Source organism: Wasmannia auropunctata, unplaced genomic scaffold (genome assembly GCF_000956235.1).
Source record: "Wasmannia auropunctata unplaced genomic scaffold, wasmannia.A_1.0 LD335709.1, whole genome shotgun sequence".
NCBI lineage: Eukaryota > Metazoa > Arthropoda > Insecta > Hymenoptera > Formicidae > Wasmannia > Wasmannia auropunctata.
Genome location: NW_012027181.1, coordinates 1,236,934 through 1,253,832, shown reverse-complemented (window position 1 = coordinate 1,253,832; position 16,899 = coordinate 1,236,934). Strand labels below are relative to the sequence as shown.

The 16,899-nt window shown below is 39.3% G+C and overlaps 1 protein-coding gene across 3 annotated transcripts in view; it reads left to right on the top strand.

Annotated features, from left to right (window-relative positions):
* LOC105456346 (syntaxin-binding protein 5) overlaps nt 1-11,893 on the top strand; it is a 36,749-nt gene extending 24,856 nt beyond the window's left edge. Inside the window, exons 13-22 of one of the 3 annotated variants that reach the window (XM_011700307.1) lie at nt 864-909; nt 5,933-6,049; nt 6,346-6,465; nt 6,616-6,741; nt 6,899-7,102; nt 7,215-7,323; nt 9,463-9,546; nt 9,914-10,009; nt 10,157-10,281; nt 10,371-11,893. In XM_011700307.1, the coding sequence (XP_011698609.1) occupies nt 864-909; nt 5,933-6,049; nt 6,346-6,465; nt 6,616-6,741; nt 6,899-7,102; nt 7,215-7,323; nt 9,463-9,546; nt 9,914-10,009; nt 10,157-10,281; nt 10,371-10,624 (1,281 nt within the window). In that variant the 3' untranslated portion in view covers nt 10,625-11,893. Of the gene's footprint in view, nt 1-863; nt 910-5,923; nt 6,050-6,345; nt 6,466-6,615; nt 6,742-6,898; nt 7,103-7,214; nt 7,324-9,462; nt 9,547-9,913; nt 10,010-10,156; nt 10,282-10,370 lie in introns of all 3 variants that reach the window. The other 2 variants (XM_011700305.1, XM_011700306.1) reach the window with 2 other exon arrangements.
* Nucleotides 11,894-16,899: the final 5,006 nt, after the last annotated feature.

The window sequence follows — 16,899 nt, the reverse complement described above, 5'->3', positions numbered from 1 at the left end:
TGCAGACAATTCCCTGCTTGAGGACAATACAATTGTACGCGCGTATCTATGTTGAAAATGATAATTCTTTAAAATGCATTCCTGATTCGTGGAGATCAGAGGATGCCTGTTTGTATTCTAAGCTGCAACGAGTTCACGGTCTGTCGTTTAAATCACACGAAGTCCGGTGGTAGAATTTAGCGTAATATTGCAAGTTTCGTTGTTCTCCGTGAAGGCAGAAACTACGAGTTTTATTGGGACAGACTGCGATAAAATATTACGCCTGAGATGCGCGCGGGCAAAAAATTCTTCCGGCGCAAAAAACACATGTCTTACTGCATAAATTTATGTCCGTAAAAATATGTGTTTCTGATATGCTATTTTCAGAAGAATACATTTTAAAGGATGTCAGCGCTTCACTAAACCGCATCGACTGCCTTTTTCTTTTAAAAAAAGCCATTATCCTGTCGATTATCTCTTAAGTTTGCAACTTATCCGCTCGGATAGGCCGATAGGTGAAATAGGTCAGGACAAAGCTGTACAGATAAGATTTCTAGTATTCCTCCCCCGCCCCCCCCCCCTAGGTTACCAGTACCTGGAATGCAGTAGATAATTTTGAAAGTGTGCATCGCCTCCCATTTGATCTTGGTATCCATTTGTGTCAACTCCAAGTTTTATGGCTACTTGTATAAACATTGTTCTTATATGCTCGCAAAATGTGGGAAAGACCCCTGCCCTCCCCCCCTCCACCTCTTGTTTCACCCTCGCGGGATTATCAGCCAGGAGATAAACGCAACCCTCTGTTCGCAACCGGCGTCAAAAGTCCTCCATATACACAATTTTACATTGCAATACGAAGAGATTCTACTTTAACACTTTTTCAGGTTCAAATCAATTTTGCGGTCTTCCCCGACAGCAAGGTCGATTCAGGTAAAAAACAAGGTTTTTCATATTTTGGCAGTTGTTTCTTATCACCGAGAGAAAAGTACACGTTCCTTGAGACACCGAGAGATCTCAGTCAAGATGTTACAAGATTTACACGTTTGCAAATTTTAACAGAGGCAGAGTTCTTGTCGTTCCTGTGTATATAGCTCGGTCACGGTACTAATCCCGAGATTTCGGATTTCTATTTTTTTTCGTGGAACTTTTAAACGAGTCGAGCGACACATCCACTTGCCTTCAAATCTCTCTACATGTAGAATCACTGTATATTGATTTCTCTCTTCTTACTTTCCGACGACTCTTATATTATCCAGACACCTTTCTCTCGGTACAACATTTGCTTTTTCAAAGCTTTTGGAAATTTTTTCGATGGTTTGCACGCAAATATATAGCAATAGTAATAATAATAACAACACCGATGGTATCGTGGCATCATCAATGACAACGAGAGACAAAAAGGGAGGAGGTCATTTCGTATCTTTTTTATTGAATCACATTAAGGCGCGAATTTAACGCGTGTTATAGACAGCTCTCCCTTCCCCCCGGACAGGACGCTTTTCCGAACGTGTTTCCACTTCAGATTTTATTTCAAATATTGTTTATCTCGACATTGACTGACTGCTATAGAGGACTCTGCATAATATGCTGATATTCCACATAGCGAGCAACCAAGCAGCACGAAAGGTGTGGTGCGAGACACGAGCGAGGCGTGTTTATCGTTTACGTGTTTTCCTCTTACGAGATCTTCTGTAACGTCAGCACCCTGCAGTGCAGACAGCAACAATGAACTATTGTTATCGAACTTGCTCGACAAGTCTCTCTCTCTCGGATAGTCGAGACAAAGTCCAATCGAACTGAACGGAAGTGTTTTCGGTTCCGTCCTCTCTATCGAGGGGGATCTTCCGTTCGTTCGTTTCCGCACGACAGAACGCGGAGTCGTGAGAAGGTGGCAGAGAAGGGTCTCTCGATCTCTCCTGATTTTCCTGTCCTAATGAAACTTCCGATACGCCATGATTCCGCCGTATACGTCTGTCTGGGCTACGTAAACTTTCATCATGCCACTCCGATCTGACGATCGGATTCTGACAAGCTATCGCTTCCCAAGTGGTGCAGCGCACGCAGCATCCGCTCGAGATGAAGATTCTGTTCCGTGTGTCATCGCTGTGTCGAAATTTACCAACGCGAGAAGAGCGAAATTTTCGACGTGCTGTTGAACGAAAACCTTTCAGCGACGAGGCAGAGTTCTTTATTCGCGCACATGCATACATACATCACTTGATAGTTGAGGCAAACAAGGTGACAGTAATCGCATTGTCGATCAACATTTTTTCCCGCCAGCGATTCCCAGCTTATCGATTCAGTTTCATTGTTACATTATTCATTATTTACAGCTCGATAGAGTCTCTCTTCGATTTTAGGGTGGGAATTCAAATCTGTATATATATACATATAAAGTTTTATGAAAACGTTTGGATTCAATTCACGTTTTACCACATTTTATCTCGTCCTCCACACCGATATCAATTGTGATATTTAAATAAATTTGCTTAAATATTCTTAAACACGAAACTCCTACAGATTACAATAAATTTCTGCGCTGTTTCGTTTGATATTATTTAACATTTTCAGTATATTTCTATTAAGCTTGTGTGATCGTTTCAGTTTCACTTACTTTTTGAATTAATTAAGAATGATTATAAAAGATTTATATAAAAAATTAAATATAATAAAAATTAAAGAATTAACTATAACAAAAGAATATTTTCACTGTTATATTGCATTCGAAACAAAACTACAATAGCTTGACGTGTATTATATACGTTTCATAGAGAGTGAATATAAATGATAAAATAATGTGCAAATGTAACATTTTGCCCGTAGGGTAGGTATAACAATCCGGCAAGCGAAAAAATTAAAAAAAAAAAACGGACATGGAAATTCATTTTTCCACGCGCTTTTGTTACTTCGTTTAGACGGTTTAGCTTGATAGAAAAAACCCGCGGCGTTCATTTACATTTCCATATAAAAAGAGTCCAGCCCACGCAAAAATTTGCTTTATAAAAATGAAAGCAACGACCGAGTCGTATGTTTGCCTTCACGTTTGACTTGTGTCGCCTGATTTGTAGATGAACGGGATGTGCGTATTGCCGGTGGCGGGAAGAAGTACAGTGGGTGTTGGTGGTGAGAGAGGTGACAATGGTGATAATAGTGATGGTTGTAGCACCGGTGGCAGCGGCAGCAACGGCGCCTGCAATAATAGCGACGGTGGTGGTGGAGGCTCTAGTGCTGGTGGTGTTAACGTAACTCGCTCGGGTAACCGTAACGCCGCCGTCGCCGCCACCGCCGTCGGCGCTACGATTAGCGGTGCCGACGAGGAAATTAATACGGTGCCTCGCAAGGGTGTCACGTTAGATCAACGTCACCTGCGCACCCAAGGCATAAGGAAGCTCCAGAAGTGTCTGAGCACCACTACCAGCCACTTCGAAGTGGACTCCGCCACGGGCGCTGCCGCCGCTTTTCCGACAGTCTCGCTATTCTACGCTCAGCGTAGCACGGAGATGAGAAGCTACCCCTCGGCCGTCCCTCAAGCGTCTTTGAACTACCAGAATATCCTCACCAACACCAGACAGTATAGCAGCTTTGGTAGTATTTATATCCGATAACAGACCACTGTAACTTTATTTATGTTATGGACTATATACGTAGACCACCGATATTATTGTTTCTTTCTCTGTGACACCGAGAATGGGAAAAGCTATATTTCTCTCTGATCGCTTGATCTTTTTAGTTTTGATTTTCATTGTGACTATAGAGCGATATACTTCTCTCGGATTTCTTTTTTGTTTTTGTTTTTGTTTTCAAGCTCGGAGAGTGCGGATCTCTGCGCAATGTTGCTACATGTTAGATTGTCATGAAATTCGAAAAATGAAATAATAATTTTATTTCGTTATTTAATTCTTTTTTTTCATACGAATAATTCATGTGAAAAAAATACTCATTCTTAATTGATGTCTATTTCTTACTTACGATACTTTCATTCCTCCCTCACACTGTAATAAAATAAGTTCCGGAATGAGATTGATTTTTAGTTATTAGTAATTTGTTCCTTTTCTTTATGATTTACAATGATTATGAAGTTAATTTGTCGAACGTTATCGTGAGCAACGTTGCTCCCGAGATCCCCTTCCAGCACGACATACGTCTTTTTTTTTATTGTCTAGACTCAATAGATACTGTCTGGTCTTTACCTGATCTGAGTGTGAAAATGACTTCGGTAGCTCTCACTACGATGCATCTCTTTCTTTCTGACTTGTACATGCTCTCTTTAGTGGAAATCTTTTCTAAATAAAACACGAAATGGCACACCGTCTAGACTGCGTGATCTCTAGTTGTCACACTGCACCCCTCGAAAAAAAAAAAAAAGAGATATACTCTTTCCTGCTCTTTTCGTTTTCGCCTATGTGGCAACTCTTTTTTGATTTCTGCTTCTTTTATAGATGTGGTCTATAACGTTGCATCTCTCAGATAATTACTTCTCAGCTCGATGCACAATCTAAGATGCACCTTATGTGAATATTATACTGACAATAGGATGGACCGTGCACGCGGTGAATGTGCAAACATGTCCGGAGGGACCGAATATCACCGGTTAACATCTTCTCGTCCCCAAACAACACACGTCTTTATCATAAAGCTTATCGTACTGTTCGCGTTTTGTGAAACGTTCCTTTCGCACATTAATGTTATCTTCTATCGTGTTATTACACGAGAACTAGGACGATTCTCACATGCAACTCTCCTCTAAAACCGACACTGATACCACTGATACCGCGCCACGTACGTCTAATGTATTTATACATATGATTTTATGTAAAGTGCCATTATTTTCCATCGGTGAAATTTCAGATCTAAACTTTTTGTTAGAAGAATAATCTCACCTATTCGTATCGCGTTACTTTCACGACATCCCAAATAATTTGAAATGTATCATTGTTTGATGTTAATTTATGGGATGCGTAGAGACAATTATTTTAGACAATACAGCTACATTTATTCTAGCTACATGTAGTAAGACAATTACATTTGTGTAATTCAAGTTCAAGAATCAACCCGTATGTATACTACGTGCTATTAGGTAACGTATTGAATGTTCAAATGATATATATTGTCTAACATACGTTCGATTATTTTGGAAAATTGTTTATATGAAGTGTCTCAAAGTATCTTACACGAATCTGATCTTCGCACCAGGTACTATACAAGATGATATTGATTTGGTCCAGTCTATATTTATATTACGGAGAAAACTTGATCGATGTCGACGACACTTTCGTCACCACACAAATCCGGTGATCCGCCCGGATGTCTTTACGCGTGCATGCAAAAGAGTGATTCTTCTTCGTCTCACTCGTCTATAGCTTTACTTAGCCAAGACTGACTTGTTAGTCTGCGAACGATACTCTCTAACTTCTGCGCTAATTGGACGTGGTACTTATGCGTGCGTGTGTACGTATAGTGTATTAACGCGTGTGAATGCGCGTGCGTCTTTTGTACGTATGTGTCTGTGTAAATTTTGTGACTGTGACTTGATTATTATTTTTCGTAAGTCCTTGATGAGCCTTAAAGTGTATGAAGGATGATAATTAACACGTGAACTGCAGTCGAGAGATCTTGATCGTGATAGTTGTTGTTGTTGCTGCTGTCGCTGTTATTATTATTATTATTATTATTGTCATCGTCATCGTTGCCATAATCAAGCATTCTACCATTTGTCACGATCATTTATTATTACTGTCCTCCTGAAGCTACGCTGTCTCTGATAAGTGTTTCTGACTACGCTATAGTTACACTTTGCGATTATATTACACTATACGTAAAAGACGATGTAAACGTTACGGAAGATAATTTCGATTTAGTGCATGCTTCTTTCTGGTAGCCCGGAAAAAGAAAGCGGCGCGCCCTAATCCAATAAATAATCGATAATTTTCTTTTGGGACCGCTGGTCGGATAGACAAATTCGACGGCTCCTTCCAACGATCAAGGAGCTCGAGTATGTCGTCTCTCGAAAACATCACCACAGAAACCATAAGCTGCCTTACATTTGCGGATTCTTATACGAAAAAAAGCGGTACGTATCAGATCGGCATAGACTTAAAGCGGCGTCTACAATGAGACTTAAGATTTAAGAAAATTGATCAATCAATATAGTGGATTATTCATCTTACGTGAGAAGAATAATCGATTGATAATCGATTAATAATTTTCTTAAATCTTAAGTCTCATTGTAGACATCGCTTTTGACTTTTAGTCAAGTGAATCGCTTTTCGCGCATTTTAAAAATCAAAATTGTACGAGAACGATTAATTATGTTAGAAGTTCTTGGATGACCACGGTGGATTATTTATGATAATTCAATTCTTCAAGATACAAGCGGCATGCCGACGTTATGGATTGGCACGTCTCTGGGATCTGTACAGACTGTTGTATTCAATACGCCTGCCCCCAGCGAACGACATGCTCATCCAGTGGTTGTGTCTACCTTTAGTAAGCGGATTTTTTTAATATTTAATATTATTTAATAGATTTTAAATTTGAATTTTAATAATTATAATATTTATTTTTAACTGTAATTTCGTGTTTTAAGTTCATCTTAGCATGCAACGTGCGTGTTTAACGCGTGCTTCGTATGTGCAGATGGATCTATTTTCAAACTCAAGGGTTGTATCCTGTCGATGTCGTTCTTAGACTGTAACGGCGCTCTTATCCCGTATTCGTTCGAGTCCTGGAAAGACGAGAACACGGATGGCAAAGAACGGAACAGTAGGCTTTACTTCCTATTACTAATCCGTGAGAATAGAGAGAATCGATGTAGCTCTCGTGTTATTATTCCGTGATTTTTGCGTTCGTTTTGAAGGTTCTTCCTATGCGCATCACACGTAAAGTATATCATGTTAACGGTATGGATTTTTGTTTAAAGAGAGTCAAGGAAAATGTACAAATAGCCGAATGTCACCGTCGACGAACACGCAAGTCGGGGACAATTTCGAGGACAGACAGTTTGTCATGCTCGCGTCGGAGAAGCAAGCAAGAGTTGTGGCGTTACCCTCCCAAAACTGTGTATATAGGCAACAGCTGGCGGAGACTCATATCGTAATTAAGGCAGAAGTTACATCACTCAAAGGTACACTCCATGTTCTTTTTTACATTCTGATTTTTTTTTTTTTAGACATATCTGTCATCTCAAATTGCAAATCTTTCGAAATATCTCATCCGCACGAAACCTTTCTGTCTAGATAACGTCTGCCTGGTATGTTACGTTTCGAATGGTCACATCACGACGTATAGTCTACCCAGCCTGAGACCGCTGATAGACGTCGATTTTCTACCTCTTATAGATTTGAGGTAAGAAAAGTAACTCCGATCCTTCCGAGAACTCTTTCATTTTAGCTATCAAGGCAATATGATAGTGGCAATATTTTGCACATGATGCGTTGCACTATATATACGCTATTGTAATATCGCAAAGATTTCTACATTTTTTTAATTCTTAATACAATATACATATACATATTTTTAAAAAATTAAAAAATCATATACTACATAATTCAGAATGGCATAAAAACGTTATGTGTAGATTAAAATAATATCCATTGCATATCTATTTAAGACGCAGTCGTAAATTAGCGATGCCATGTTAATATCGTAATAACTTGATATATTTTCTCAAATTATACTCATATTTGAAATGAGTAACATTAGTTTTTGAGGGACACTAAACTTGCATAGAAGGTGTTTTTACCATTAATCTAACCTTAAGGCTATCAGAAAAAAAAAGTTTAATTTTTTTTGTAAGTATCACCAATGAAGCTATTTACTAATGCTTTACAGAGGAATTGATAGGTTGGAAGACGGCTGATATATCATATTAAATCACAACTTTTAAATATGATATTTCATGCGTAATTATTGCTTCTTGTTAGAAAACAGAAAATAGGAGCTAGAGCTTTTAAAAGGTAAAGGGAAGTCCAGAAATTTTTTTTTTTTTTTTTTTTTTAATTAAACAACGGCGGCGAATTATTTGTCGTTTACAAGCGAAGGCTTATCTGCTGCATTCAGATATTTTTTAAATCAATATCTTTAAAGCTTTCGTAGCGAATTTTATCTTCTGCATTTCGTACAGCTGATTATTACAGGTTTACTCTTTTTTTAACATTTAATTATTACGTCGCATGAAACTGGTTAATCTTATTAAAATTCTGCTTATTCTCATCATCGTTTAAACTTTATATTTATTCGCAGTAGAACAATAATAAACGCAAATTTGAAATCCATCGACTAGCATCATCGAGTAGATCTAGATAAGATACCGAAGCCAGAGATATATGCGACACGTAAACGATATTATAGTTGGCTATCAGGTACTTATCCACAAGAGTATTTCGATTTATATATTATAAATTATTTTCTATCAAATTCTATATTTATAATAATACTATGCTATTTATATACCTATATATGTGTGTATAATATTCTCTAGAAGTGTGCAATTATCAAACATTCTGCAGAATAAAAGTTCAACTGTGTATAATTATACAAAATTTTAGAAACATTAGTTTATATATAAAACTAAACGACATGTTTAGAAATGGATAATATGGCACACTTCTAGAAATTTCTTTCTATTTTAAGGATATTACGCGAATGTTTTTTAGGAGCTATCCATAGCAGCTTATCCTTTTATCGATGTTAATAACTTGCTATTCACGAAATATCGTCTGAACAAAAAAAAAAAAGAGTATGAAGAGCTGAGGCTAACTTATATATCTATATAAATAATTGCTCTATACTTATATTTACTAAGAAATGAATTGATAACCACTAAACAATAATATTAGCATGTGACTTTTCTCTGCAATAAGTGCACTCGTTAACCCTTAACACAATTAGAGCATGCGTCATTCGTAGTCATTTTTTACGAGCACTTCTACTACTGCACTCTTTATCTCGGAGCATATAAATACGCTAGACTTTTCAGTGAATGCAGCGTTGTGAAACGAATGAAAATGCGGATCTGCTTGTTAAAATTGAAATACTCTCGGTCACACGGACTTACGATTACGATTCTTTCGCACAACGTTTCACAACCACGCGATATAAAATAATTGTCCATGATTGCAATTCTTCATCTGCAAATTTTAACTTTTATTTTGAAATTTTTCTATCTCATTATATATGTATCATATCTATACGATTTCTATCTAGCAAAATCCGGCACTACACTACGAACTTTCAGGCAACATTTAACATATATATATATATATTATTATCGTCTGTTTTCACTTACAAATTTTTCTTACATATACAGAGAAAATAAGATTAATCGTGCAAACATGTAGAGAGTCTCTCTTCGAAAATCAAAAATAAAATACCGGACTGGCTGTTTTAAGGGTTAATGCTAATTAATGACTAACGTAAATCTTATATTAACCCCCGTGTACGGTCGAGCGCTCACTTTCCTCCTGTCTCTGTAATCTCTAACAGTTTTCAGACCACAAAACACGGCATTGTAGACCCCATGTTGACCATATGGGGTCATCAACTCTTTGTTAATGGCGATACCGATCAGTAAGTCATAATATAAAGTACAGCTAAACTACACGTATAAACCTCGACACAACACAACACAAGTGCCTTGCGCGTGCAATATACTATATCTCTCTTCTCTCTCGATTTCACGATTTTTGTTTTCAGCTTCATAAAGTGTTTCCACTTAGGAAAGCGTTTTCTCTCGCGTCACTTAAAAACCTCTTATAACTGTCAACCATTGATTTTTGACCACCCTCTACCAAGAGCTTTATGCTATGTATATAAATACGCACACTCGACACTCTTTTACAGTTCGTACCCCGATATTGTCATTTTATATATGCAATCTATTTATCGCTGAAAACAACGCATCGTAGTAAAGCTGCCTCGTGCACATTTTTTGCAGGATCGCAAAGACGCTTTGCTTCAGCAATCGAGGTCACGGTTTATATCTCTCATCACCGATGGAAATACAGAAGTTCTCCGTTTCGAGTGAATTTTGGTACGGTGTTTTATCATTTCTATTTTTAATTCTATACAACAATTCTTTAATCTTACTGTATACTGGATTTGAAATATCGATACATTCTACGTATTCTAATGTTAAATTTGATTCAATAACGTAAACTACATTTTTATTTGATTATAGCGGTGAACTGACGGAGATGATGGGCGATCTGTTTATTGGCCACGATATGCCAGAACCGCCTAAAGAGAGCTTCTTCAAAGGTTTATTCGGTGGTGGTTCGAGGAGTCTCGATCGGGAGGAGTTGTGTAAGTGGATTTTCTTTACTGATGATGTAACGAGGAAAATTAAAAGTAAAAAGAGAAAATTCGGAAGCTGACGCTTACGCTGATTGCAGTCGGCGAGTCCAGCGGTCGTGCGTCGCGCACAGTGGCGAAACATATTCCAGGACCAAACGAGGCTCTACGAGAACGAGTCTCCAGCGCAACGGGCGAGGTGAACATGGCGCATCAGATGGTGGTGGAGCGCGGCGAGAAGCTGTCGCAGCTCGAGGAACGGACCGCGCGCATGATGTCCGAGGCCGAGAACTTTTCGACGAGCGCACACGGACTGATGCTCAAGTACAAAGACAAGAAATGGTACCAGCTATGAGGACGCCATTCGGCCCGGGACGACGCACGTTTCCTTAGTTACTTAGCGCTCGTGTTTCGTCTATTGAGTTTTGTCGTATTAACAAACTAAAGAGCTAGCTATACTACAATCCTCACACGCGCACACATGGGGAAACATCTACACGAAGGAGGGAGAAAGAGAGAGAGAGAGAGAGAGAGAGAGAGAGAGAGAGCGGACAAAGCGGATGCATTGTACATTGCGATCACCCTGTGCGACGCACACGGTACACACGCACATGCTGTAAACGAGATAAAACAAAAAAAACATATATTTCAAAACGGATGAGTATTGCGACGATCTCTCAAATGTGTAAATCTTTGCGTATGGATGAATAAAAGAGGGACCGTGTCGACGTGGGCGGGGGGGAGGCGTAGAGAAAGGCCGTGGCGTATTCGCGCGGATGTGTGTGACATGTACGTATAATTATTTAAAATTACTAAAGTACTTAAATACGCAAAGATGCGAGATATACGCGAGTCAATATAAGCAATTATGTAATAATTCGCCTTTTAACCGGTGGCACTCGTTAATTCATTCGGACGTCCTGTGAACGTGTTTAATGGCGCCTTGCCTTGTTTGCTTCTCAGCAAAGAATTGCCAATAAGTATTTACGAAACGTCACACTGTTGCGGAGTTTTAAGCACTTTCGAACAGATGGAATCGAGTGGAAACGCTAAGAATCGCATTAGTTATGTAAATCGACTAAAAATAGTACTTATACATACATGAGTTTCTCCTATATTAGATTAATATTATATATGTGTTACATAAGAGAGAGAGAAAGAGAGAGAGAGAGAGAGAGAGAGAGAGAGAAATATATATTATATTGAAACGCGAAGTACACATGGCTACTCATACGTATATTAATAATGCCATTGGAAACTTGCAGTGTAGTAAAAACACATTCTAGAGAAGAGTTGTTATTGACTAATAATTCTTATCTCCGCGATGTAAATTTTATAACCGTGTACATTGTAAGGGCTGACTTGTATTTAAGTATTTATCGTTACACGATCGTAGATCACACTTTCGTAAAATAAGGGAATAGAACGACCAATAGATAGAGTGACCAATGCGATTCTTAAGATTCGTAAGTCTATCGAGTTAACAAATGGGTGCAAATGGGAAAAATTTTGTTGGGCTCGACGGGGAGTTGTCTAATTTTGTGGAACCACTTTACTACGGAAAGTCACGAACGCAGGCAAGAGACGGCACAGCGACACCATTCCGAATGTATTGACAATAAAAGAACGTAGTTAATTACTACTCGGTGAGAAAGAGAGTATTGGATAAAAGTTGAATGCAATGAAATATATTTTATCCAGAATGGCGGGTGTTGCGCAGGCCGCAAAAAGCTGCTATACTCGCCACGCTGATAAGAATGTATTAGTTGTTATCGATTGTAGTTATCGCTAGACGTGCTATGTATATATATATATTATATATATATAAAAAAAGAGATGAATACAAGTAGGACAGAGAGTTATAAAAGCTGTTTATATAACAATGTATTATGAGTTACGCTATTTCGATGCCGACGATAAGTTCAACTGGATTTACGACAACATCTAACCGTGACGTGACATTTGAATTAACTATTGTAATTTTAGCACTATGCATATAGTTTAGATTAATTAAAGACAATATATAAGATATAAAATATACATATACAAATGACCAGATGTTATATATGCGTATATACAGCAAGGTATATGTATATATACATATATACTTGGCTCATGTGCATATGTATGTTTATATACATATATATATATATATATATATATATATATATATATATATATGTGCGTGTATGCGATAAGTTCGCTTGAATTTATCGGGGCTCTGAATCGTCGTACTGCTTCCATAGCAATAACTGTATAGTTGATGTTTATGGTACTAATCACTCGTATACTTAAAATAATGTGCCCGCAGATGATTACTTAGAAACGCATTTTTCGAATTGATTCGAGCTCATGGTATAATTTCCCTTGGACAATATACACGTATAGAGATCCGTTGTCCCATTACACACTCTTATCACGGGATGTCTTCACTATCGATTACTAGTACAAAAAAAAAAGAAAAGCGCGATGCTCGTTCGTCGAGCGAACTGTAGTGTGCGAACTGTAGTTGAAAAAAATCATCAGTATTTGATGCTGAATTTGTAAATAACGTTCGTGAGAGTGCGCAGATTAGCGTCGATACTGTGAGAGATGTTTCGAGATCCCCACCGTTTTACCCTAAACTGCTAACTCTGACAAACGTTCCACTATCTTACTATCTAGAATTATTATTCTTCGAATAACCCGACACTCAGTATGTAAGCAGTTCAATGGTAGATAAGATACATTCAAAATAAAATATAAAGTATCCTAAGCAGCGGAGAGATTTGTTAATGCCCGAATTACGAATGCCGGTATACAAATTATAGGAGAGAGAGAAAGAGGTGTTCTTTCACAGTGAAGGAGTTTACCGTTGTAATAATAGATTAGATAGATTTAATGTGAGCTAGTTACAGAGAACCACAGGCATATTATATTATTATTTAAATGTTGCAGTAATATACTCTACAACATTCGTTGCACAAAGATTACATATTCGTCATATAGTTTCTCATTATTTATCAAAGAGTTTAATCATATCTCAAAGAAATTTCTGATAATAATCTACTACTTTTACAGGCCATAGTGCATAAAAAGAGCCTCGAGAATGATATGAGGTCGGAAACGAGCTCAACTGTAAATTAATCGATTTGCTTGCCGCTTTAGTTCCACCGCTTATATATTTTTTTATGTACTATAGTCTCGAAGTCCAGCAAATGCTATTTATAAAGTAAATTTTTAACTCTCTCTTTCTAGCCCATATTTATTCTAATGAAATCAAATCGAGGTAGAAGGAAACTTTTGTTTTCTATATTGTTTTTCATTATTATATCTGATTAATAATATATTGTATAAGCGATAGCGATATACAACAATTATAGAATCGTAGAAAATGTACAGATATATCTAAATTACAAGTAAATATATAGCTCACATATATATACACGATATTAATTAATTTCAAACACGAATCTAGAATACTAGAGAGACTACCGTTGGGCTGAACAGAGATAAACGGAACATACACATCTTAAAAAAGTCCTTTTAGACATCTTCAAATAGAGATAGAACAGATTTACTATGTATCTAATCAATTTTTGTACACCAAAATATAATTTTTTGAATCGTTACTTAAATGAGAATAAAAAAAAAATGGGAGAAATTTCTTTCTTTCTATAGATTTCGTTCGAGGCTGATTTTGTCAATAAACGTATCATGATTTTTCCTCTGTCTCTCTTTTTTAAAATTATGATGTCTTCTTTGAAAAAAAGTTTGATATTGTCGCATATAATTTTTGATTCGTGCAAGTGGCGCGACTACTAAATTCAACATCATGAACGAAAGAAGTCTTAACTTTAAGCGACGAAATACCTAATGCTCTCGATTTGTACTATTAACTATTAACGATCTAGTAGAATTTTTATTTTTCAAGAGATAGACGATATAGGTATCATCTTATAATTGTATAAAAGTACTGCCTCGGCTACAGACTGTATCTTGGCTCCAATTTAATAAATGAGTTTTACTCGAAATTCAAAACGACATATCTTTTCTCTATAATCTATATCATAATATCTCTTCACATCAAATACAATTAGCTTTGCATGATTACTGTTTAAAAGCACGTGATTGTCAAACTTGCCCTTTTCTGAAATAGAATCTATATTCGCACTTGATATTTGTGTGCCATTCGTTATATACACATACTTATATTGTTTCTATTAAAACAAGCATTTAATTAGAATTGCCAAAGCAGTCCAAATGACTGATTTATATGTCTGATATATATTTTTGTTTAAATTGTTTAGATTTATTACGGTGCATTATTTGAAATTTTCCGCGACTTTTGCTGCAACAGGTAAATGATTAAACCAATTTATATTCCTCCTTCATTCCCTGTTTTATACACAGTAGTAGAAATTAATCGTCGGTAGTTAACCAGAAATTTTTCGGTCTAATTAGAATCGACTCTTTATTATTTCGAATATAAGCTCTTGATTATGAAATTAGTTTTGTACATTAAATTTAATTATATCTTCGTGCGTCGAGTCAATGCTACAAGTATATAGACATAATTTTCCGACGAATTTCCTTATATCTCTGTTAAAGGAACTTTATTTCTGGCTTAATGCTCGACATGTTTAGCATAGCAAATGAGAAGATTGCACCGCGCGATGAACTTCCCCTCCCCCCTCCCCAATGAATTTTAAAGAAGAGTTGCGTAGATTAAAGAGCCCTTCCGAGAACCGCGTCCTTTTTGCTCCGCTCTTTAACCGGAAGGAACGGTGACTGCTATCGACATCCGGCCTGTAATTAAATTAATTTCTGCGTCTCCACCTTCGCCGTGGCGTGGTTATAGACATCGGCGTGGAATAATGCACCGGCACGACGCGATACGACGCGACGCGACGCGACGCGACCCGGTGTCGGCGAAGGTGGCTCTCGACCGCGCTCTCTCTCGCCGCGCACTTCTCATTTCCAATTTAAAAATAATGAGAATCTACCGCGAATAGGTGAGGCTGTCGCGCACAGATACCCCATTGACTACACCGGGCGTCTCGGCCGCGCGAGCGAAGTGGAATGAATTGAAAAAAATTCAATTTAGCCTCGGGTATACCGCATAGCCGCCGTCGTCGCCGATCCGTCGGCTGACGCGACTTTTCTCGCCGTAAAGCGGGACAATGGATCGAAATTTATTTGTCCCCGGCTATTTATCCACGTACGCGTGTCGCGGTTTCTCGAAACAAGACGTCCACGGCGACGAGCATGAAACATCGTAATCTTCTACCGCGAAAATAAATAAAAAAATGACTTCCGACACGAGGACGCTGCAACGGGATTATTATTTATGGATCTCGGGAACGCATCGAAAGGCTACGCTCGGCTACGGGCGATCGCTCTTCCCGATCGTTATATATACCGGCGAAGAAGATCGACGTTTCCGGAAGATCGAGGGCCGTTCTCCGCGCGGCTCGAATGACAATACGGCCCGGTGTGCGCGAGCACACGAACGAACGCGCGCGCCCGCCGAGCGTTCGTTCGTTCGTGTGTCGTGGACGACGTCGGCAACGCCAGTAAATAGGAAAACGAATAAAGATCCGAGCGGCGCGAAGAAGAAGCCCAGGCAGTCTGTCTCGGGGCGCGCGCAATAAAATGTAAATTCGCGGCAATTCGCGCCTCGCCCTCCACCCGCCGGTATCGGCACCCAGAGAGAACGCCTTTTCTCGCCGCTCGTTCTCTCTCTCCCCGGTGAGATCTTCTCCCCCTCGGTGTAACGGTGAGTAAGTGGCGAGTGTGCCGGCGCAGGGCGTACGCGGAGGCCCCGCGGGCTCCGCCGTCATTTGCATGAGTAACGGTCGGGAGAGCGCCCGGAACGGCGGAGGCTAAGGGGTAGCGAGACGAGTAATTTATAGTCAATAATTCTTGCCGAGGCAATTTTCGCATCGAGCGCGAGCGTTTCGCTCGGAACGACGATGACGGGAACGACGGCGACGGGGGAGGAGGCGAGAAACGGTGGGAAATGAGGCGGAATGTTAAATAGCCCGTCGTCCTCTTTCAGGTAGCCCTAAAACTGCGCGCGGGGAATCACTCGCGAGACGATTCCTACGTTCCACGCCGGGACGTTTCGCCGCGTAATCCTCACGACGACTCTCCCGTCTGATTTAGAGCCCGACGTGCTTTCTCTCTCTCTTCTCTCTGTCTCTCGTAGCCCATCAGGATCCTCTCGGAATTGCTCCAGCTTGTTCATATCGTTAATTAATTCTTCTGAATAACTGAGGAGAGACAACGTCGTTCCGCGCCGCCGACGGCCCTTTGCCCTCTACTCCTCTCTCTCTCTGTCTCTCTCTTCCCTTTATTTATCGCGCGGCGCGCGGCACTTACGTGGCGGAAAGTTTAGCCGTGACGCCGAGGGAGGCGAAGATTACCCGGGCAACATAAAACGATACCGAGGACATAAAGGCGCGCGGCCGATATTAGATATCAAACCGCCCGCCCTAACCTTCCGCCTTCGAGTATCCCGCCGAGAGCTATCAGACTGATAGAATATGTTCGACGTCGTCGCCATCGCCGCCGTCGTCGTCGTCGTCGTCGTCGCGACGACGCTGCTGCAGCCGCCCCACCTTCCAAATTCTACGTGTCGGCCGTATA